At 43.3% G+C, this 22544-nt stretch overlaps 2 protein-coding genes across 2 annotated transcripts; both read right to left on the bottom strand.

Annotated features, from left to right (window-relative positions):
* Nucleotides 1-1132: 1132 nt before the first annotated feature.
* LOC137097343 (apoptosis-associated speck-like protein containing a CARD) lies at nucleotides 1133-8381 on the bottom strand. The gene is made up of 3 exons (XM_067469816.1): nucleotides 8233-8381; nucleotides 6082-6117; nucleotides 1133-3091 (listed from the first exon to the last, which is right to left on the bottom strand). The coding sequence occupies exons 1-3, from the start codon at nucleotides 8342-8344 to the stop codon at nucleotides 2805-2807; spliced, it is 435 nt and encodes a 144-aa protein (XP_067325917.1). The 5' UTR covers nucleotides 8345-8381; the 3' UTR covers nucleotides 1133-2804.
* Nucleotides 8382-9963: 1582 nt separating this feature from the next.
* On the bottom strand, nucleotides 9964-19032 carry LOC137097291 (caspase recruitment domain-containing protein 8-like). The gene is made up of 5 exons (XM_067469533.1): nucleotides 18758-19032; nucleotides 18132-18196; nucleotides 12283-12506; nucleotides 10008-10111; nucleotides 9964-9975 (listed from the first exon to the last, which is right to left on the bottom strand). The coding sequence occupies exons 1-5, from the start codon at nucleotides 18884-18886 to the stop codon at nucleotides 9964-9966; spliced, it is 534 nt and encodes a 177-aa protein (XP_067325634.1). The 5' UTR covers nucleotides 18887-19032.
* Between the last annotated feature and the right edge of the window lie 3512 nt (nucleotides 19033-22544).

Raw genomic sequence — 22544 nt, forward strand, 5'->3', positions numbered from 1 at the left:
AAAATTTGAAAAAAAATGTTCTGGGTTTAAAGTGTTCCTGTTTAACGGTGTGGTACTTACTTTGAAAGTAGTTGTTATACTCCAGAAACTGCCACAAATTATGTTGAATTGGTTGAGACTCTATGAGATATTCATTGAACAACTAGAGCAAAATATGCTGCAGGGTGTCCCGCAAAAACAGTTTTTTTTTTTGCAGTTTAATAAACTTTTCCCATTTTTTTTGATAACCAATTAGGAAATGACATTTATAACCCAGGAAAAAAAATAGTGTTATACTGTGTTATGTGTTCCTGCATGATAGGGGTAGGACTGGATGGCCCTTGGTATCTCTTCTGGCTCTATCGTTCTATGAAGCTCTCTTAGCCAATGGTCTGGGAAGTGACCTCCTTGGACCACTAGCCCTTGGCCAGATTTCAAGGGAGTTCAACTCATGCACCAGGCTCTCCCTTCACAACAATGATGATATATTCCAGTTCAAAAGAGAAAATGTAGGATTTTATTCCGCTGTGTGGAAGGGGCCTGAGATTATGTAACTTCAGGTATAGGTACCTGAGTATGTCTGCCTTCCCTTTGCCCTCTCCCTATCCTTTTCCTCATAGCTATTCTCTACACAGCACAATACAAATGTCTCCGTTGTCTTGGTTTTTAGGCTTCTCCTTGGGGTCATTTATTTATTTACTTACTTACTTACTTTGCTTATATACCGCAGTATCTCAAGCCCGAAGGCGACTCACAGCGGTTCACAAACAGTAAAAACAATAGAAACAGCAGTGGTTCCATGCAACATATAACAATTGACTTAACACATTATCCATAAATTACCAATAAGCAATTACAATGCACAATTATTACGAAAAACAACCGTACCCAATCTTCTCATCATCCAAGCGTAGTCCAGGTTCGTCGTCCATTGTTCCATTCCTATATTCCATTACCAGATTGCACTAAATTACTCAAACGCCTGCACAAACATCCAGGTCTTCACCTTTTTGCGGAATACCATTAGAGATGGTGCTAGTCTAATGTCCGTAGGAAGGGCGTTCCACAGCTGAGGAGCCACCACCGAGAAGGCCCTATCTCTCGTCCCCGCCAGCCGAGCTTGAGAAGCAATTACATTTGGAGATCTGATTCAGGAAATTGTATTGGATGGACCGCATTAGCTCTAGTTTCTTAGATATAGTTATCACAGTTTTCAATGGGCAAAGCAGAGTGAAGAGTGATATATGTCATATGCCAATTTAGCTCTGAATGTAAAAGAATGTCAAAGAACATAACTGCCAGGGCTGTATGCTATGAAATCAGGGGAGTTGTAGTTTGCTGAGGGTCTGGGACTATTTTGCTCTTGTAAAACTACAACTTCCATGATTCCCTAACATGGAGCCCTGACAGTTAAAGTAATGTTAAATTGCATTAATTCTACAGTAATGATTCTCCCCCTGTCATCTACAAAGAGAGAGCTCTTGCAAAGAAGTGTCTCCCAAATAAAGAAGTGGGAATAAAGACCCCTTCTACACTGTCATATAAAATCCAGATTATCTGCTTTGAACTGGATTATATGGCAGTGTAGAAGGGACCAAAGAGTAAATTCGAGCTTCAGTTACATCAGGAGAATTCTTTGGGACTTTCCTTCCTAGGCTTTCCCCTCATTTATTAAAGGGAGGTAGCATTTTAAGAAGGCCCTTTCTATAATAACTGTATTGGAGCAAGGCAATAAGAGATTATTTAATGACAACCCGGACTGGTTCTGGAATATGACCTGGATTATGTGATTTTTAATTGTTTTAATGTTAATGTTTTAATTGGTTGGTTAGTTGTTGATGTATGTATACATGCGTCATTGAATTGTTGCCTTTGTAAGGCCGCCTTGAGTCCCCTTGGGAGGTGGGATACAAGTATGGTAAATAAATAAATATACATATTATATGAGGCTATATTTAGAGGAGGCTGAAGAGAGAAACAGCACAGTGGTTTGCCTATTGGACTCCATGTGGCTCTACACTGCTGAATGAATACAATGGCTCAACGCAATTGAATCCTGGGAGTTGCAGTTTGGTCAGGCTCCTGTACTCTTTGGCAGGGAAGGCGAAAGACCTTGTAAAACTACAACCCCATGTCACACTCTCTCAGTCTCTGATGGAGGCAAAGATCAACTCCTTTCCCAAAAAACCTGGCTAAGAAAGAAACCTCAGTGATGGGTTGGGTTGGCCTTCCGGTCAATGGGAAGTAACCTGAAAGCACATTATCACAAACAACCTGGTGGGTGGGTTATTGTGACCTTTCTGGGCTATATGACCATGTTCCAGAAGCATTCTCTCCTGATGTTTTGCCCAAATCTATGGCAGGTATTCTCAGAAGTTATGAGGTATGTTAGAAATTAGGCAAGTGAAGTTTATATATCTTTATATGTCCAGGGTGGGAGAAAGAACTCTTGTCTGTTTGAGGTAGGTGTTAATGTTTCAATTGGCCACCTCGATTAGCATTTAATGGCCTAGCAGTTTCAATGTGGCTTCTAACTGCCTGGGGGAATCTTTTGTTGGGAGGTGATTAGCTGGCCCCGATTGTTTCTTGCCTGGAAACAAGTGTTCTTTATTTACTGTGATGATTTTAGAGGTTTTTTTTTTTTAATTTATGGGGGATAGTGCCTTGTCTGCTTTGTGGTTTCATCGCCTTTCAGGGTCATCAAGGAGAAGACAGTCACTGCTGCTTTGTAAGATTTGCAGGATTTGGGACTGGTGTCAAATATATTTAAGAACAAGAGCAGAGAAGTCACACTGTACAGGTGTATGTCTTCTGGCATCATTTCATCATCTCTTGCCATCTTCAAGGTCCTCAATAAGATACTTCTGCTTGACCTTCAATGCCTCATAAAGACGATCCTTGCAAAAGCGGTTCCAGCTTGGCAGGAGCATGTAGAGCTCCCGCATTTTATCCTGGGAGGTCTTCATGAAGAGGATTTTTTGGTATTGCTCATTATCCAGGACAGCCCCATAAAGCATATCCAAGACTCCCTCTACATTGGTGGTCCGCCTTATCAGCTCCTCTCGGTGCCGCTCAACGAAGTGCATCCCTGGTGCATCAGGCAGATGTTCCTCTGCACGAAGGGAGGGAAAGAAAGAATGCATAAAAATTAATCACATATAATGCTGTGACATCTTAGAGCTAGGGAAAAGGTAAAGTGACCACTTGTTGGATACTTAGCTCTGCCACCAAGCAACTCTGATTTCCAGAAAATTGGAGGGATTAAGAGAGCCTAGAATAGAAAGAGGGACTCACCTTCTGTCTCTGGATTTGCACCAACATTGATTGGTCTGTGGGTTGGCCTGCAAGCAGCAGCACCTGGAAAAGGAAGAAACAGCAACTGTGTGTTTAAACTGCATTAATCAGTGTAGTCACAGTGACACCAAAGATTATTTTGTATTAAAAATTGCCTTTAAATGTGCAAACTGCCTCCTACATGTTTATCAGAATCTCTCTATCCTAGATATTTTTAGGCATGGGAGCAGCCCTTTTTCCTCAAAGGAATTTCCATTTCCCCCCCTGGAGGGACATTGCAACTAATACAGCCCTCCCAGGGCTTTTCCACACAGCCCTATATCCCAGAATATCAAGGCAGAAAATTCCATAATATCTGCTTTGAACTGGGTTATCTGAGTCCACACTCAGATAATGTGGGATTTTCTCCCTTGATATTCTGGGATATAGGGCTGTGTGGAAGGCCCCCCAGGTTCCTCAGGGGAATAACCTGACATATATGATTTAAAAAATGACAAGATATGAACCAATTCATCTGGAACAGGTTTAGACAAAGTGTGCTTCCATGGGTTTTTATCAAACTGCAGTTCCCACCAGTCCTAGATGGGGTAGCCAATTGTCATGAAAATAAGATTTATAGCTTGATGGCATCGGACTGATGATTGTCCATCTCTGTTATATTCATATGTAGCCCATGGGCTGTTTTAACATGTAATTAAAACAGCCCACTGTTGGACTCTTATCATTCAGCAAAGTTGGGGTTTCATATATTAAGTGACCTATCAATACATGTAAACACTGAAAAGAAAAGAAAACAAATTATTTTAATTAAGATAAGCACTTGGAAACCCTGAATGCTGAATCAACATCATGCAATTAACTTAATCTGGATATACAGCCCCTTCTATAAAGCAGATAATGTGGATTTTATATGGCAATATAGATGGGGCCTACACTGCCATATAAAATCCAGATTATCTGCTTTGAACTGGATTATATGGCAGTGTAGACTCACAGAATCTGGTTCATCTGGATTCTCTGCTTTGATAATATGAATTATATGTCAGTGTAGACCCAGCCTTAGCTGCACAGAATTCAGTCTTCACTACCAAACCATCAACAGTTCGATCTACAATTTGCTTTTGATGTATAAAATGTAGATGTTAAAATAAGAAAATATGTATTTGTGGTCTAGAAAATGAGGACAATGGTCTTCTATTGCACAGGCATCATTTGAGAACTAAAAAGGCTATATTGCAAACTACTATTGGTGGGATACGGAAGAGCAGTCAGCAGAGCTTTAATCCCGGTTGTGGAAGAGCATGGGTTTTAGGTACAGCACCGATTACAAGCGGAATCTGTGGGTTTCAAAGTTATAGTTAGAAAGGAGAATTTAAATAAAAAAGTCAAAATAGATGGAACTGCCCCTTCCTTCTCAAACACACACAGAATTATAGTCTGAGGCCCCTTTTAAACTGTCCTTATATCCCAGGATCCGAACCCAGATTATATGCTTTGAATATAATCTGAGATAAACAAATAATCCTGGGATAAAAGGACAGTGTAGAAGGGGCCTGAGATTGCTACAATGTCACAGCTATGGTCTTCTGATCCAACTGCCACCTCCTCCTTCCTCTCCAGTAAGGCACCATTGTGGTGGCCACTGATGTGTCTTGATAGCTAGTAGGGTGGAGGGGAACACAAGCCATGATATATATAATATATAATATAACTTTATTTTTATACCCCGCCTCCATCTCCCTGAAGGGACTTGGGGCAGCTTACAAAGGGACAAGCCCAAGGATTACAAGTTAAAACCGACATAGTAAAATACAATAAACAACAACAGATAATAAAAGATTAAAATCAATTGCCATCATAAAAACAACACCCTGGCTGGCCAACCATTTGAAGCAGGGTTCAGGCTCAAAGTAAGTGCAATGAAACCTTGGTAGAGCTCAGGGAAGGTGAAATAGTCAGTGGCTGGGTTGCCAGGATAATGCCCTTGGCCATTAAAGTGTCATAAGTAAAGAAAAGAGGCCAACTAAAGTGCAGAAACTTAGATAAGGTCAGGATAATTCTCTAGTGAACCACCTAGTTGAAAGCACAACGAAACAACCAAGTTTTTAATTCCTTGTGAAAAATGGAGAGAGTGGGGGCCTGCCTGATCTCCCTGGGGAGGGAGTTCCAAAGCCAAGGGGCCACCACTGAGAAGGCCCTCTCCCTCGTCCCCACCAACCGCACCTGAGACGGTGGTGGGAGCGAAAGGAGAGCCTCCCCAGAGGATCTTAGAGTATGTGCTGGTTCATAGGGGAAGATGCGCTCGCGAAGTTAGGCAGGTCTCGAACCGTTTAGGGCTTTGTAGGTGATTACCTGCACTTTGTATTGGGACTTACTGGCAGCCAATGGAGCTGTTTGAACAGTTGCAGTTTCTGGCCATCTTCAAAGGCAGCCCCACGTAGAGTGAGTTACAGTAATCCAACCTGGAGGTAACTAGGGCATGGACCATCATGGCCAAGTCAGACTTCACGAGATATGGGTGCAGCTGCCGCACAAGCTTTAATTGGGCAAAGGCCCTCCCAGTCACCGCTGATCACTTGATATAGGATCTTGATCATACTTTCCAGGACCAAATCAAGGCTACAATGAACATATGCAATTCCATGGGTGGAGCATGTTGCTATGATCACTTAATGTGTGATCTTGCTCCTACTTCTAGGACCAAATTAAGGCTGTAATTGACCTTGGGCTCCTAGGCTGATGTGAGTCCCTCATGAACACACATTTTGCATCTTCAAGCACCAGACATGTTCACAGAATCTTCCTCACCTTCTATGGGAGGCAAAATAGTAGACTTCAAGTCGTCTGGAAAACAGGAAAAGAAGACAGTCGGAGAGATAATTTGAGTGACACAGTTTTCTGAACCTTAAATCCCACACTTAGAACCCACGTAGGACTTCACCACATTAGTTAAAGCCTACTACATTCTGCACTTAAAATCTGGGCATCCACTGGGCTTACTACATTAGTTTGGGTTAAAGTGTAGTTTTTTGGTCTTTCAAACGTAGGGGACAGCAGTGTTTTTCAACATATCAAGATGAGGTGAAGAAATTGATTTTTCTTAACTCTCCGGTTGTTGTTTTTTTAACCAGATTTCTAATGAAGTAGCAATTGTTGCTCCCAGTTGAAAATGTGGGAGGGGAAGTTATGGGAGGAGCTAAAACACCCACCCCGGTTAGGAAGAGTTCTGTCACCGTCACTTCCTTGGTCTTTGCCAAATAATTTCTTTTTTTAAAGCCTTGGAAATAATCTCCACTGAGTTCAGTTAAACTTTAACACCTTTCAGGGCTGCCTGGCCATGTTCCAGAAGCATTATCCCCCCAGTGGCAGGCATCCTTTCTGGGAAGTTAGAATGTAGAAATTGGTGACTTTGAATAGAACTGAATAGCCTTGCAGCTTCAAAGCTTGACTGCCATTATGCAATGATGCAAGTATCCAGATCTTTGGGATTCAGAAGCAGGAGTATATGGCAGAGTAGATGGGGGCCCCACTTATCAGAGGCAAGCGGGAATAATGCAATTGGTGACCTTGATTATCACTGAATAGCCTTGCAGCTTCAAAGCCTGACTGCCATTATGCAATGATGCAAGTATCCAGATCTTTGGAATTCGGAAGCTGGAGTATATGGCAGTGTAGATGGGGCCCTACACTGTAGATGCGCCCCCCACTTATTAGGAGCAATTGGTGAACTTAATTAGCATTGAATAACCTTTCGGCTTCAAGGTCTGACTGCCATTATGCAATGATGGAAGTATCCCCTAGTAATTTGGTTGTATATGATTATGAAAGTATTATACAGTGTATATGCAACTTTGTTCCCAGAACACATACAGCTAAGTTGCAGAGTTTGTCCCCCTTCTCACATGCCAGAAATGACACTAAAATACCGAATCCTTCTTTCTTCCCCCCTCGACAGCATCCCAAAGGGACAAACTGAGGTATCTTTAAGAAAAAAAACCTCAGAGGAATGGTGAGTGGGGCCTAATGTCTGCAAAAAAAGCTGAGTACACTGGAAAAGTAAACCAATGTGGAGTCAGACACAACTCTCCTCTCCTAGAATCATAGAGTGGAAGAGACCTCATGGGCCATCCAGTCCAACCCTCTGCCAAGAAGCAGGAAAATTGCATTCTAAACACCCCTGACAGATGGCCATCCAGCCTCTGTTTAAAAGTTTCCAAAGAAGGAGCCTCCACCATACTCCGGAGTAGAGAGTTCCACTGCTGAACGGCTCTCACAGTCAGGAAGTTCTTCCTAATGTTCAGATGGAATCTCCTTTCTTGTAGTTTGAAGCTATTGTTCCACTGCATCCTAGTCTCCAAGGAAGCAGAAAACAAGTGTGCTCCCTCCTCCTTATGACTGCCTCTCATGTATTATACATGGCTATCATGTCTCCTCTCAGCCTTCTCTTGTTCAGGCTAAACATGCCCAGCTCTTTAAGCTGCTCCTCATAGGGCTTGTTCTCCAGACCCTTGATCATTTTAGTTTCCCTCCTCTGGGCACATTCCAGCTTGCCAATATCTCTCTTCAATTGTGGTGCCTAGAATTGGACACAGTATTCCAGGTGTGGTCTGTCCAAGGTAGAATAAAGGAGCAGTGTAACTTCCCTGGATCTAGACACTATGCTCCTATTGATGCAGGCCAAAATCCCATTGGCTTTTTTTTTGCCACCGCACCACATTGTTGGCTCATGTTTAACTTATTGTCCATGAGGATTCCAAGATCTTTTTCACATGTACTGTTCACGAGCCACACATCCTTCATTCTGTATCTTTGCATTTCATTTTTTCTGCCTAAGTGGAGTATCTTGCATTTGTCACTGTTGAACTTCATTTTATTAGTCTAACTAGAGAGATGGGCCAAAATTAATTAGGGACTTCCCAGCTTAATGTGGTGAAGTCCCTAATTAGGGATTCCACTCACCTTTTCTTATGAGGGCCATCCAGACCAATTCATTTGTATGCTTTTCCATCAGGGAAATACTTAGTTCATCTTTCATAGTTTTAGCATATACTTCAAGGTACTGCTGTTCCATGTCTGCAGGCAGGTATTTCAACGTCAAGTGCTGTGGAAGTGAGTGAGAGTTCAGAGTGTGACACTATTGCCTTGCTCACAGCTTTTCACCCAGCTCGGCCTTCCATGTTAACAAGACACTATTGCTCTTTTGACTCTTTTGACTGGGAAGAACTTGAGCCAAAACCTAATATAAGAATAATTCCTTCAAGCAAATAAACAATCGAACCTTTGTAGCAATACAAGATTTGCATCCCTACCTTATTTTTTTGGTTGGCAGGCTGACAAAATATGTATGTATGCATTTATTTGAAGAATTTATATTCTGCCCTTCTCACTCCGAAGGGGGCTCAGGGCGAATCACAGAATATGTGGCAAACATTCAATGCAATTTATACACAGACAACACAGGCAATTGAACATAGATAGAGGTATATAGGTTTTTCCCATCTTTCCATGTAGCCTCTGAGTCTCACCTCTGGACAGATGGCAACATCAGTCATCTTTCGCAGAGAGAAGCAGGAGCCGATCTTTAGAGCCTTCAGGGTTTCAGGTGGTTTCCGAATTCTCTGTGAAGCATAGTTCAGTTCAAGCTCATTGACAGCCTGGGAAGAGAAAACAAGATCACTTCTGAGACAGGCAATGAGAGTGGACTTTACTGCACAAGGTTCTAAAAGTATGCTCTGGTGTTGCAAACTTGTGTTTGTAAAATGGCAGATGGTATTTGAATCATACAATGAATCATCTGACCAACGGTGTTATGCCTCTGCTTGTAGTCTGTCTGCGTGATCTTCTTGCAGCAGCTGAGGATGTGATCTGTTGTTTCATCTGCTTCCTTGCAGAGTCTACATTTGGGATCTGTCATTGACTTTTCAATTCTGGCTTTGATAGCATTTGTTCTAATGGCTTGTTCTTGGCTCTCCGTCTCCTTTTTCAAAATCCCATTTGTGAGCCACAGCCATGTTTTTTTAAATTTTATTATTATTATTATTATTATTATTATTATTATTATTATTATTATATTTGCACAATTTGGAGAGGAAAGGAGGAAGGCAACCCCCTTCCCATCTCCAAACTACATAGGCACCTTTTCTGATATTGATAAAGGAGTGCAGCAATAGCTAGGAGCAAAAATACAACACAGGTCAGTGGTGTCCCCTTTTCCCTCCAGTGTGGAGTGCTGGCCAAGTGGGATGGTGGCACTGGCTCATTTGAACATTTGACTCTTCAGCAACTTAACTACAGAACCTTTGCAAACTTTAGTTTGTAGAAAGCATGGTTCCTGTTTGAAACTTAGCTGTGAGAAGACCGATTACATGTTCCACCAAAAGCTGTACACTTTTTGTCAGCAGAAGCTATGTACTACAGACTGGTTTACAATCAATTCACAGCCCTTATCTCTAAGTTACTGATTTCTGAAGAAAACTTTTACAGAGGGTGTCATGAGGACATGACCTGATGTAAGGTTTGCCATGCCAGTCCAGTGTGATCTTTCTCATTAGCAACACCTAGGGAAGTTAGAGGTTCCCAATTACCTTTTTCAAGGAAGAGTCATTGGGAAGGAGGTAGAAGTGTAATTTCATGCTTTGTACTCGAAGGTCTTGATACAGTAGGGCCACCGCATGGACTTTTATCTTTCTTCTAAACCATGGTCTCTTGAAAACAACTCCACGAGGAGAAAACACAGGATTTTTCAACTCCGCATGATACGATCCCACTGAGTCTGGCTTCTCCAAGCTCATGCCTTCTTCAACAAAATGTGCCAGATAGATGTCAGGACAGCCTTTACCTGACAAAGGAATACAGAGGAAACCTATTCTAGCCACAGCAGCTGGCTCAGGACACTGGATGTGGAAAAAGCTCTTTCATTACTAACGCCTTTTGCTCACACAGTCCTGGTTCAAAACATAACAATAGAAATACCTTATGCTACATCTTGTGTTTGAATAAACACTGAACTCTCTTTTTTGTATGCTTTGATAGCTTCTTAATAGTCATCTGACATTATGATTCCACTTCCGTGGTTGTCTTTTATGAAATCCTGGGGGTTGTAATTTTGTAAAAAGCTAGAGTCCGCTGGCTGAGGCTTGCAAAACTCACCTTCAAACTACAAAGCCCAGGATTCCAGATGACGGAACTATGGAATTTCAAGTAGAATTACAGTATTATAAGTGCCCAAGGGTTCTAAGCACCTGTCATGTGCAGACTGTATTATTATTTTATTCTTATTCTTATTATTTACAGTATTTCTATGCTGCCTTTCTCAGTCCGAAGGTGACTTAAGGCAGCTTACAAATTGGCAGCGATTTGATGCCGCACAGTCATAAAATACAATTAAAAGCGTTTAAGATACATTATAAAAACCAAATAAAAATAATTAAAAACATATAATCACCAGTGACTTCCTGTTAACTCATTTTCCAGAAGCATTGTTTAAGCCATTCCATGCTCACTTTTTCCTAGTTCCATGTTATCTGTTACGCTGCAAGTCCAAAAGCTTATTTGAAGAGCCAGGTTTTTACTTTTTTCTGATATGCCAGGAGGGAGGGGGCTGATTTAATATCCCTAGGGAGGGAGTTCCATAGCCAAGGAACCACCACTAAGAAGGCCCTGTCTCTCGTCCCCGCCAGGCACGCCTGCGACGAAGATTTTTTTTGTCGTGTCAGGAGCAACCACTCCTGTTGTGAGAGAATTGGCCGTCTGCAAGGACGTTGCCCAGGGGACGTCTGGATGATTTTTTTGATGTTTTATCATCCTTGTGGGAGGCTTCTCTCATGTCCCCGCATGAGGAGCTGGAGCTAATACAGGGAGCTCATCCGCCTCTCCTCGGATTCGAACCTGCGACCTGTTGGTCTTCAGTCCTGCCGGCACAGTGCTTTAACACTCTGCACCACCGGATCGAGAGAGATACCTTCAGACAGGTAAGCTGTACCTTAAACATAACTTTAAGCCCCCTCTATACTGCTTTATAATCCAGATGATCAAATCAAATAATACATATTATCTGATTTTAACTGGATTATATGAGTTTACACTGCCATATAATCCAGTTCAAAGCAGGTAATCTGGATTTTATATGCCGGTGTAGAAAGGGACCCTAGTCAAAACTGCCAGCTGGCTATCGAGTTTCATCTTGTTCATCTTGTATTTTGCAGATCTCAGACCTTTCTAAATGGTGATAAAAAGGAAGGAAAGGAGGGAGGGCTGGGTGTCATACATATAAAGGCAGTCCCTAACTTGTGACCAAGATGGGTTCTGTAGATTTGTTCTTAAGCTAAATTTGTTCGTAAGTCGGAACAGGTACATTTTAAAGTGTAATTCCAACCAAAAATGTATATATTTAAAGCTCTGGAGAGCAAAGGGAAGGGTTAACACAAATGTGGTGGTTGGTTTGCAGTCTATGTCCCTGTTCAGAAGATTTCACTCACTTTCTGTCCCTGTGATGATTGGACTTTGAAAAATGTGACTGGTTTTGGAAACAAGAACTGGTGAGGAAGCTTCAGTGAAGGCATCTTTTCTCCATGATGACTCTTCCAAGAGTGAACTTCCCTTCCTAGAGGCAGATTTAGCTCACTTCCTGTTGTCTCACCCCCGTTCTTATTTATGAATCATTTATAAGTCAGATGCTTCTTGTAATATCATGGAAAGGACCCTTGTAGACGTTTAGGTGAACCCCTAACTTGATGAAAAAAGTTCCGAACCTCTGCTTAAAGAGTGAGACTACTCTTTCTCCAGTAATTGGTTCTATATGAGTTGCTATTATTGTTAAAATATGCATAAAAGTCACGGTGAATCTTACATTAGTCTTAGGACAAATACAAATGTATTAACTTTTAAAAATAATATTCTAAACTGGGCTTTTACTAGGAAATCTGCAGGCGCACAGCTGTTAGTTGGTTCTCCCCTTTAAGATTCCTCCAGTTGTGCTTATGTATATTCAAATTCTGTGTCCTGTTATACCTTCAAGACAAAGGAAGTGAGGAAAGTGAACGGCTGCCACAGCCTCCTTTGCATCTGCCTGGATGTTGAGCAAAGGTCCCACAATATCCCAGTGCTTTTTATGCTCTTCATTGAGATATTTTGACCATAAATCAAAGTAGTAGATGAAGGTGACAGCTGCTCTCACATCAAATATCAGATCAGTAATACAGCAGCGGAAGGAACCGATCTTGGTGCAGTTCAATCTGAAAACAATAAAAAGCAAGACAAAAGGGAAAGAGACTTTGAGCAGGGGTCCATATAGTTTCAACTGATATTTTTCCAAGAGGTCTGAAGTACTCTAGGATCACATTGCAACTTATATGAAATAACTTTTTGAATTATCTGTTTCTTTTATTCATCTGAATGAGACACAGGTGAGTGATTGACCTATAGAACTGGCCTCTTAGCCAATTATACAGTTATGCCTCTGCTTGTGCTTCCAGACAGCACTAAATCACCGGTTTTAAACAGGAGCAAAAAATCCCAGGACTTCAAAAGAGGTCCACATACAGACTTGTTGGTCCTAGGATTTCTTATGCTTTGTTTTGAGATTTAGAGGCTCCCAAGATGGCTGCCACAGGACTTCCACCGTTGCTTTAAAAACAGCGAGATGCAGATGTGCGGAGATTCGGATATGCAGATCACTCCAAAAGTTCAATTCTTTGTTCTGGCCAGAAAAATTGTGCCCTCCAGATGTTTCATGAAGCATCTGCCACACAAACAAACCACTCCTGCCCAAGTCAGCACTGTACAATCAAACAGGAACACACACTTTCAAGCCAGGAACAGAACTTTGTCATAATTTTGCACTATTTTGCACTATAGAACTATTCCAGTACTAAGTCACTTTAATTTAAGCACTTTAGATCTTCCTGCCAGAACCCTTGCCATTACTAACCCGTCCCAAATTATCAGATTAAGTGGTTATGACCGTTGCACTTTATACAAAGGCTCTGAGTTCCTGCACCGTCACTTTGGAGTTAATTATATATATTGTTAACCATCAGCACTTTACTCCTATGTCAATGTTTACATTATCCTTGCTGTTATTGATATTCTATCAGTCATCAGCACAAGTGCACTTTACAGCTTTTACTATACTGGAAGGAGTAGGTAGTATCAAGGGGCGGGAATATTGGGATCCAGAGACAGGTAACCATAACTATAATCAAGCTTCTGTTACTGAGATAACAACGGTTGGAAGTTGAGGGAGCTTCCCCGGGGGGGGGGGGGGCGGGGGGAGCTGCGGGTGGGGGGGCCACCATAGAGGTGGTGACAGGTAGAGGGAGATACGGGAAAGGGAGAACAAAACACCCATTTTGGCCCAAAATTTACAATAACAAATTGGCAACCTCTAAAGATGCTAAGAATCAAAGACAAAATCAAATTCGTTCCAAAATTCACAATAGGACATTGGCAATTCCAAAAATTAATGTTACAATCCGGCCCAAAATTAACAAAAATAGATTGGTGACTTCAAAACCTTCTCCTGACAAGATACAACTGAGGTGCCAGGATGGTGGTCCCTCCAAGCTAAAAGTGGTGCTGTTCAATGCCAGGTCAGTAAATGGAAATACTTCCATTATCCAAGATCTAATTCAAGAAGAACGAGCTGACCTGGCTTGTATAACAGAGACCTGGCTGGACGAGGGGGGAGGGGTTAATCTATCCCAACTCTGTCCACCAGGTTACTCTGTTCAGCACCAACCAAGGCTTGGAGGGCGGGGAGGCGGAGTCGCAGTGGTCTACAAGGAGTTTATCCCTCTGATCAGGTGTCCCATCCCACAATCATCTTCTTTTGAATGTGCCGGCTTTAGGATAGGTGACCAGGACAGGATAGGGATTCTGTAGTGTACCGACCACCCCGCTGCACTACAGTCTCCCTACCTGAGCTAGCAGGAGTGGTCTCAGACATGGCGTTGAGTTCCCAACGGCTTCTGGTCTTGGGAGATTTCAACGTCCATGCCGAGGCCTCTCTTTCTGGTACGGCTCAGGACTTCATGGCCGCCATGGCAACCATGGGCCTGTCCCAACTAATATCTGGTCCCACCCATAGTGCCGGGCACACCTTGGATTTGGTCTTTTCTCAGGGGTGACGGGTTGGAGGAGCTGACCATCGCTCCATTGCCATGGACCGATCACCACCTGATCAGATTTAGACTAACTGTGCCTTCTAACCTCCGCAGGGGTGGTGGACCCATTAGAATGGTCCGCCCCAGGAGACTTATGGATCCAAATGGTTTTCTGACGGCTCTTGGGGATTTTTCCACCTCCTTGGCTAGCGACACTGTCGATGCTCTGGTCTCTCACTGGGACAGTGAGTTGACCAGGGCAATTGACACAATCGCTCCAGAACGCCCCCTCTCGAGCAACCGAGCTAAACCAGCCTCTTGGTTTACTGAGGAGCTGGCAGCAATGAAGCGAAAGAAGAGGTTAGAGTGCATGTGGCGCCAGAATCCCACCAATCCAGCCCAAACACATCTGAATGCCTTCTTAAGGTCCTACGGTGTGGCAATAACGGCGGCTCAGAAAACATTCATTACAGCCAATATTGCATCCGCGAAGAATCATCCAGCTGAGCTTTTCCAAGTTGTCAGGGGTCTGTTAAATCCGCCAAAAAGCGAGGCCTCGGATAACTCGGTGGCTCACTGTGAAGCATTTGCTCGATTCTTCGCTGATAAAATTGAGCGGATTCGGTCGGGTTTTGACGTCATGTTAACGGCAGTCTCTGGGGATATAACAGGAGCATCTGCTTGTCCAGTTTTGTTGGATTCTTTTCAATTGGTTCAGCTTGAGGATGTGGACAGGATCCTTGGAGAGGAGCGACCTACCACATGCATCCTAGACCCCTGCCCATCCTGGCTGATAAAAGAAGCCAGAGGGGGTTTGGCAGAGTGGGTGAAGGTGATGGTTAATGCCTCCTTACAGGAAGGGAAGTTTCCAGCGAGCTTAAAACAAGCTATTATAAAACCGCTGTTGAAGAAACCATCACTGGATCCCACTCAATTCGACAACTATCGGCCAGTTTCCAATCTCCCCTATTTGGGCAAAGTCATGGAACGTGTGGTGGCAACACAACTCCAGGGGTTTCTGGTAGACACTGATTATCTAGATCCGGCACAGTCTGGCTTTAGGCCGGGACATGGAACTGAGACAGCCTTGGTCGCCTTGGTAGATGATCTTCGCCGGGAGCTTGACAGGGGGAGTGTTAGTTCTGCTGGACCTCTCAGCGGCCTTCGATACCGTCGATCATGGTATCCTTCTGGGGCGCCTCATGGACATGGGGCTCGGGGGTACTGCTCTGCGGTGGCTCCGATCCTTCCTTGAGGGACGGTCCCAGAAGGTGTTACTGGGTGACACCTGCTCAGCCCCACAGCCGTTGTTGTGTGGAGCCCCACAGGGTTCAATTCTGTCCCCAATGTTATTTAACATCTACATGAAGCCGCTGGGGGAGATCATCCGGAGTTTCGGAATGAGATGTTATCTCTATGCAGATGATGTCCAAATCTGTCACTCCTTTCCACCTGTCACCAAGGAGGCTGTCCAAACCTTGAACCGGTGCTTGGCTGCTGTGTCGGACTGGATGAGAGCTAACAAACTGAAAATGACCCCAGACAAGACAGAGGTCCTACTGGTCAGTCGTAAGGCCAAACAGGGTATAGGGTTACAGCCTGTGTTAGATGGGTCTTACACTCCCCCTGAAGACGCAGGTTCGCAGCTTGGGAGTGATCCTGGACTCATCGCTGAGCCTGGAACCCCAGGTCTCGGCGGTGGCCGGGAGAGCTTTTGCACAATTAAAACTTGTGCGCCAGCTGCGCCCGTACCTTGGGAAGTTGGATCTGACCACGGTGGTCCACGCTCTTGTTACATCCCGATTGGATTACTGCAACACACTCTACGTGGGGTTGCCTTTGAAGACTGCTCGGAAACTCCAACTAGTCCAGCGGGAGGCAGCCAGATTGCTCACCGGAGCGGCATACAGGGAGCATACCACCCCCTGTTGTGTCAGCTCCACTGCCAGCCGATCCAATTCCGAGCACAATTCAAAGTGCTGGTTTTGACCTACAAAACCCTATACGGTTCCGGCCCAGTGTATCTGTCCGAACGGATCTCCCTCTACGTCCCACCTCGGAGTTTAAGATCTTCTGGGGAGGCCCTGCTCTCGACCCCGCCTCTATCACAAGTGAGGTTGGCGGAGACGAGGAGCAGGGCCTTCTCGGTGGTGGCCCCTCACCTGTGGAACTCACTCCCCGGGGAGATTAGACCAGCAACTTCCCTTTTTTCATTCAGAAAAAAATTGAAGACCTGGATGTGGGACCAGGCTTTTGGACATTCTGGCAGCTAAAGAAAAGACCTTGATGATGGGCAGGAATTGATGGAATGGAATGGATTTATGGAACTCTGAACACTGAGCATGAGATTGTTTACTATTGTGTTATGTACTGATGATTTTAACCTGTTAACTGTTTAATTGCTTTTATGTATGTATGTATGTATATTTGACATAGGCATCAAATTGTGCCTTTTTTGTAAGCCGCCCTGAGTCCCCCCTCGGGGGTGAGAAGGGCGGGGTAGAAGTAACTGTAATAAATAAATAAAATAAATAAATTATTGATGTTTTTTAGAGCCTAGCTGCCTGGCTATCTGTCCAGACAGATTTAGTTGTGTACTTGTGACATGGTTCAATAGGGTATTATTCCTGGTGATACATGGCCACTTCTATTAGCCACCTGCATAACCTTGGCTCTCGGTATTTACATTCCCCTCAAGCACATCCATGTTCCAACAGCCACTAGTACGTTTTTGCCATTTACTAAACTCTACCCTTGCTGTCAGCATACACCCAATGAGGAACCGACATGTATAACCCAGCAACATCATCCTGTTGTTCCCGGGTACAAGTACATTACGAAACCTGTCTGCACAGATAGCCATACAAGGTCTGAGTAATTACAGTAATGATGACATTCTGTTCCAGGTTTGAAAGTGTCCATTCCTGTTTCATTGTGTACTACTTAATGTGAAAATACTTGTTGCACCCCAGGAACTTCATTTTTCTGCCACAAATTTCATTAAACAGGTGAAGGACAAAGTTCCTCTTCCTGGGAAAAAGTTTTTGTCATCTTCTTTTTAGGAACTGACCAATTAGGAACAAACTTCTCTGTGGTTGCCCCCTGACTTTGGAACACCCTCCCCAAAGACATTAGACTAGTACCCACGTTGGCAGTCTTTAGGAAGAGCTTGAAGACCTGGCTATTCCGATGTGCCTTTCCAGAATAGGAAAACCCCAGCACTATGTCCCAGAAGCACTTTACTGGAGTTTAAGATTCTCTGCACATTGCACTTGCCCAGAAATCCAACATACCACCTGTCACACCCAGCACTTTTTAATCTGTACCCATCACTGGCCTGGCCCTAGTTTTACTGTGTTATGGTGTAATGTTTGTTGTTATTGCTTATGTTTTTGATTTGCTTTGAATTGTATTGTTGTTGTTATGCTGTTGTTGTGTTGAGCCTTGGCCTTTGTAAGCCGCATCGAGTCCTTTGGAGATGCTAGCGGGGTACAAATAGTTTAATAATAATAATAATAATAATAATAATACCTGGGAACAAACCCAGATACAAAAAATCCTGTGATTTCCGATTTCAGGAACATACAGACATACAAATATCTGCATATTTGGCCTCAAAATTGAGATATTCCCGCACCTGTAAATGTCAAGTTTTTTGCTTTTTGCAGTGATTGCTTCCACATTTTGAGGGAAAAAAGACCAGAAAACAAAAAAGCTTGAAAACCACTGGCCAAAAATAGATATTCATGTACTCACCTGTACATATTGTAGCCCCCTTGAGGGTCTGAAACTGTTTCAGGTTGGATGTTTTCTGCAAAATTCTGTAACAAAACAGTCACCTTTGATGTAGCCATCTCATCTGAAGTTAGAGCAATTAACAGAGATCCTTTGGCCTGAGCTCCATCCCTTCCAGTCAGAAAAGGTTCCTCTATACGTGGTGTGGTCTGTATTCATGGGACCCTAAGAGCCCACCCTCTGTCACACATCTAGAAACCCAACTCTATGAGGTGGGATATAAGACGACTGGACACACCTTTATCTAACATGACAATTCATGCCATTGTTGGAGATGCAACAAGGTGCCCTTAAATAAAAGGAGAATACGTCACTTTTCTATTGGAGTAAAGTGTTTGGATGGAGACTCAACAAAAAACACAAAGTTTTAAGGAGCAACTTTAAATGTGTTATACATCAGCACTAATTACTAGCCTGGATGAGCCCAATGTAAATAAGTCTATGGAGGTGGTAGTGGGGTGAGCTGGTGATAGTGAGCCTTTCCACAATGAGCTCTAAAGCTAAATCTCATAGCTCCCATTAAAAATGCATCTATCTGTGCATTATTCCCACACGCAATTAATATGGATCAGATGATTTCAGCTTACCCAAATTGGACAGCGACTGCATTTGAAAAATGGATTTAATTCTTCAGCGTTCTCCTCAGATCTTCCTTTTTCTGTAAATAGGGGAATACATTTAAATGACAGCTCTCTGCTCCATAATACTCTCTGCATAGTGGATAGTCACTAAACAGGAAGGTATGGGATGGAAACAGAGAATGTAAAGGATAGATTTTTGCTCATGATAAATTAATAGTTTACAATATCTTTCCCTCACACTGTTTGTAAAGGGAAGATGATGTTGTCCTGTTGTAGCAGAAAAGGGGAGCAGGAGAAGGAATGCAACATATCTTTTAACATGATTGTTATTGTTATTGTCGTTATAATCTTCCTTTTGTCTTCTTTACTATTTTACCAATATTAGTACATTAGTAAATGTCAATAAAACTGTTGTCACGCCCTTGGAATGATTTTCTTCTTCACAATGAGGGCCAAGAGGCAAAAGTTCACGGTGTGGAGAAGATTGTTGATGTTAACCTCAAAAGCGAATCGATCTTCCAGTCAAATTTAATAACATTTATTTTAGAAGTAAAAAAGGAGCTTGCCTTTATGAGGATTTACAAAGCCAATGGCAGGGAAGGTTTTTAGATGTGGGGCATCATAATGAAGAGAAGCACTTAGAATCCCTAAATGGGGAATCAGCATAATCCTATAAAGCTGGACAGAACCTAGTCTTCACCACCGAGCTGTCAATAATTTGAACTTCTGTATAGACTCGAGTATAAGCCAACCCGATTATCAGCTGAGGCACCTAATTTGAGCACACAAAAACTGGCAAAACTTATTGACTCGAGTATAAGCCAAGGGTGGGAAATGCAGCATCTACTGGTAAATTTCAAAATAAAAATAGATACCAATAAAATTACATTAATTAAGGCATCAGTAGGTTAAATGTTTTTGAATATTTACATATAGCTGTAATTTAAGATAAGACTGTCCAAGTGATTAAACCATTATTCTAACCTTCTTCAATGTAAATGTGCTTACGTATCCTTCCAATATTAATCGAGTAAAATAATAAATGTAATAACAACAATAATAAATAGAATAAAATGATAAATGTAATAATAATAATAATAATAGAGTAAAATAATAAATGTAATAGAAATAATAACAGCAGAGTAAGAGCCGTCGCAAACTAGGTTCCTACGGGAGAAAACCTTGCTAGCACGTCCCTGACGTCATGAGCCTGCGCCTCTCTCCCCGCCCCTTTCTCCGCCCCTTTCTCTTTGCCAGCGTGGTTTTTCCTTTGCTAGGGCAGCATTGCCCGCATTTTCTCTCAGTTGAATTCTGCCAACGGAGAGAAAATGCGGGCAATGCTGCCCTAGCAAAGGAAAAACCACGCTGGCAAAGAGAAAGGGGCGGAGAAAGGGGCGGGGAGAGAGGCGGAGTCTCGTGACGTCAGGGACATGCTAGCAAGGTTTTCTCCCGCAGGAACCTAGTTTGCGACGGGTCTAAAATAATAAATAGCCATGGCTCGACTATAAGCCATGGGAGGGCTTTTTCAGTTTTAAAAAGGTCTAAAAACTCAGCTTATACGCGAGCACAAGCTGTGGCATGTTCAGCTTTTTCATGCAACAATTACTCAATTACATCTGTCCCATGTGTAAACAGATCACTCCCATGGAACACAGGATCCAACAACTTGAGGACGTATTAAGACCCTTAAGGACATTCAGGAACTTGAGCTGTTCTTAGACACCACACAGCACGCTGTCTTAGTTGCACAGCCCATATCACACCAACAACATGGGGAGGCTCAAGAGGAGAACACCTCAGACATGGACAACCCTCAGGCTTGGAGGAATGTCACCCTTAGAAGGAGACATAGGACACGGAAGCCTCCTCAGAATACTTCTGCTCAGCTGCAGTTGCACAATAGATTCCAAATTCTCACACAACTATCACTTGACCAAGAAATACAACATATTGGGGAAGACCAGAATGGCTTGGATATTGACCAGTGGCTCATCCTTGATCAGTGTGCGGGGGATAGCCCTGACTGGGACAACACTTCACAACATTCACACTTACACAATCGTGCAGGTGTACCATCCCCAACCATAGATCAGGTGCAACAGGAACACATACAGGAGAACGATAGGCTCTTGGATGAATCTCAATGGATTGTCCTTGACGAATGCACCAGGGATGTCGAGGAGGAAGACAACACTTTACACCTCTACAATTCACATCAACAGGATCACTTTTCTGGGGACCTACACACTACATTGCACAAAAGGGACCCTGTCAATCCTGAATGTAAACAGGTCTTGGTAGTAGGCAACTCCCTCCTTAGAGGAACGGAAGCCGTCATTTCCAGACCAGATGGGATGGCTCGAGAAATATGCTGCCTACCGGGGGCAAAAATACACCATATCACTCAGAGGCTCACCAGGCTCCTCAAGTCCCATCACCGTCCTCCCCTCATGTTGATTCATGTAGGAACCAATGATACTGCTAGGCATACTTTTCAAAAGATCATAAATGATTTTCGAGCTCTTGGAACAAAGCTAAAACAATGTCATGTACAGGTGGTCTTTTCATCCCTCCTCCCAGTTGTAAGACACGGTCCTACAAGGGCCAGAACAATAGTGCAGGTCAATAACTGGCTTAGAAAATGGTGTGAGGAGGAACGCTTTGGCTTCCTCGACCATGGCCTGCTTTTCCAGGAGGATGGCCTACTGGCAAAGGATGGGGTGCATCTCACACAAGTAGGAAAACAGCTTTTTGCTCACAGACTCGCAAACCTCATTAGGTGCACTTTAAACTAGGTCCACTGGGGGAGGGGGACAACAGCCTTGCGAACACTACTTTACCCACAATTTCAGGGAACCGCCAGAAAGCTAAATGGAGGGCTGCACAAACACAACGAGGACCAAGTTCCAAAAGCACAATAATCCCAATTAAACAGCTTGGGGGAAGATCTCAGGGGCTCACATGTCTTTACACTAATGCACAGAGCATGGGAAATAAACAAGATGAACTCCAACTTTTAGCACAACACCACAAATATGATATCATAGGCATCACTGAAACCTGGTGAGCTGACTCCTATCGCTGGAATGTAGACATGGAGGGCTATAACCTCTTTCACAGAAACCGAACAAAGGGGAGAGGAGGCGGAGTAGCCTTATATATCAAAAACTCCGCACAGGACAGCTAGACTCCATACCGCATATTCTCCTGCACTGTCCACTCTACCAGGAGCTAAGATCCAGTCTGCTAACACAAGTTTTAGACTCACTGAAGAACCGCAGCGATTCTGACAAAGTGATTTTGCTTTTAAATTGCCAGGACTTTAGCTGCTGCCTTTCAGTGGCAAGATTCCTGAATATCAAAAACTGTTATGCTGCAGAAGAGATGCAATACAGCAATCCGGGAAACCAGCTTGAAAGCAACTGGATAAGAATCAAGGGAACTGGGACTCAAAAAGATGTCGTTGTAGGCGTCTACTACAGACCCCCAAGCCAGGAGGAAGAACTTGATGAAGTCTTCTGCCAACAGTTGACCAAACAGGCACAGAGAAGAGATGTAGTAGTCATGGGCAATTTCAACTATCCCGATATCTGCTGGAAAACAAACTCGGCCAAGAGTACAAGGTCCAACAAATTCCTTGCTTGCCTTGCAGACAATTTCATGGTCCAGAAGGTAGAAGAGGCAACAAGGGGGTTGGTTACTCTTGATCTCATCCTAACCAACGCGGAGGACCTGATAGATGCGGTTGAAGTGGTCCGATGTTTAGGGGCAAGTGACCATGTGTTCCTGCAAT

This window comes from Anolis sagrei, chromosome 6 (genome assembly GCF_037176765.1).
Source record: "Anolis sagrei isolate rAnoSag1 chromosome 6, rAnoSag1.mat, whole genome shotgun sequence".
In the NCBI taxonomy this organism is placed as follows: domain Eukaryota; kingdom Metazoa; phylum Chordata; class Lepidosauria; order Squamata; family Dactyloidae; genus Anolis; species Anolis sagrei.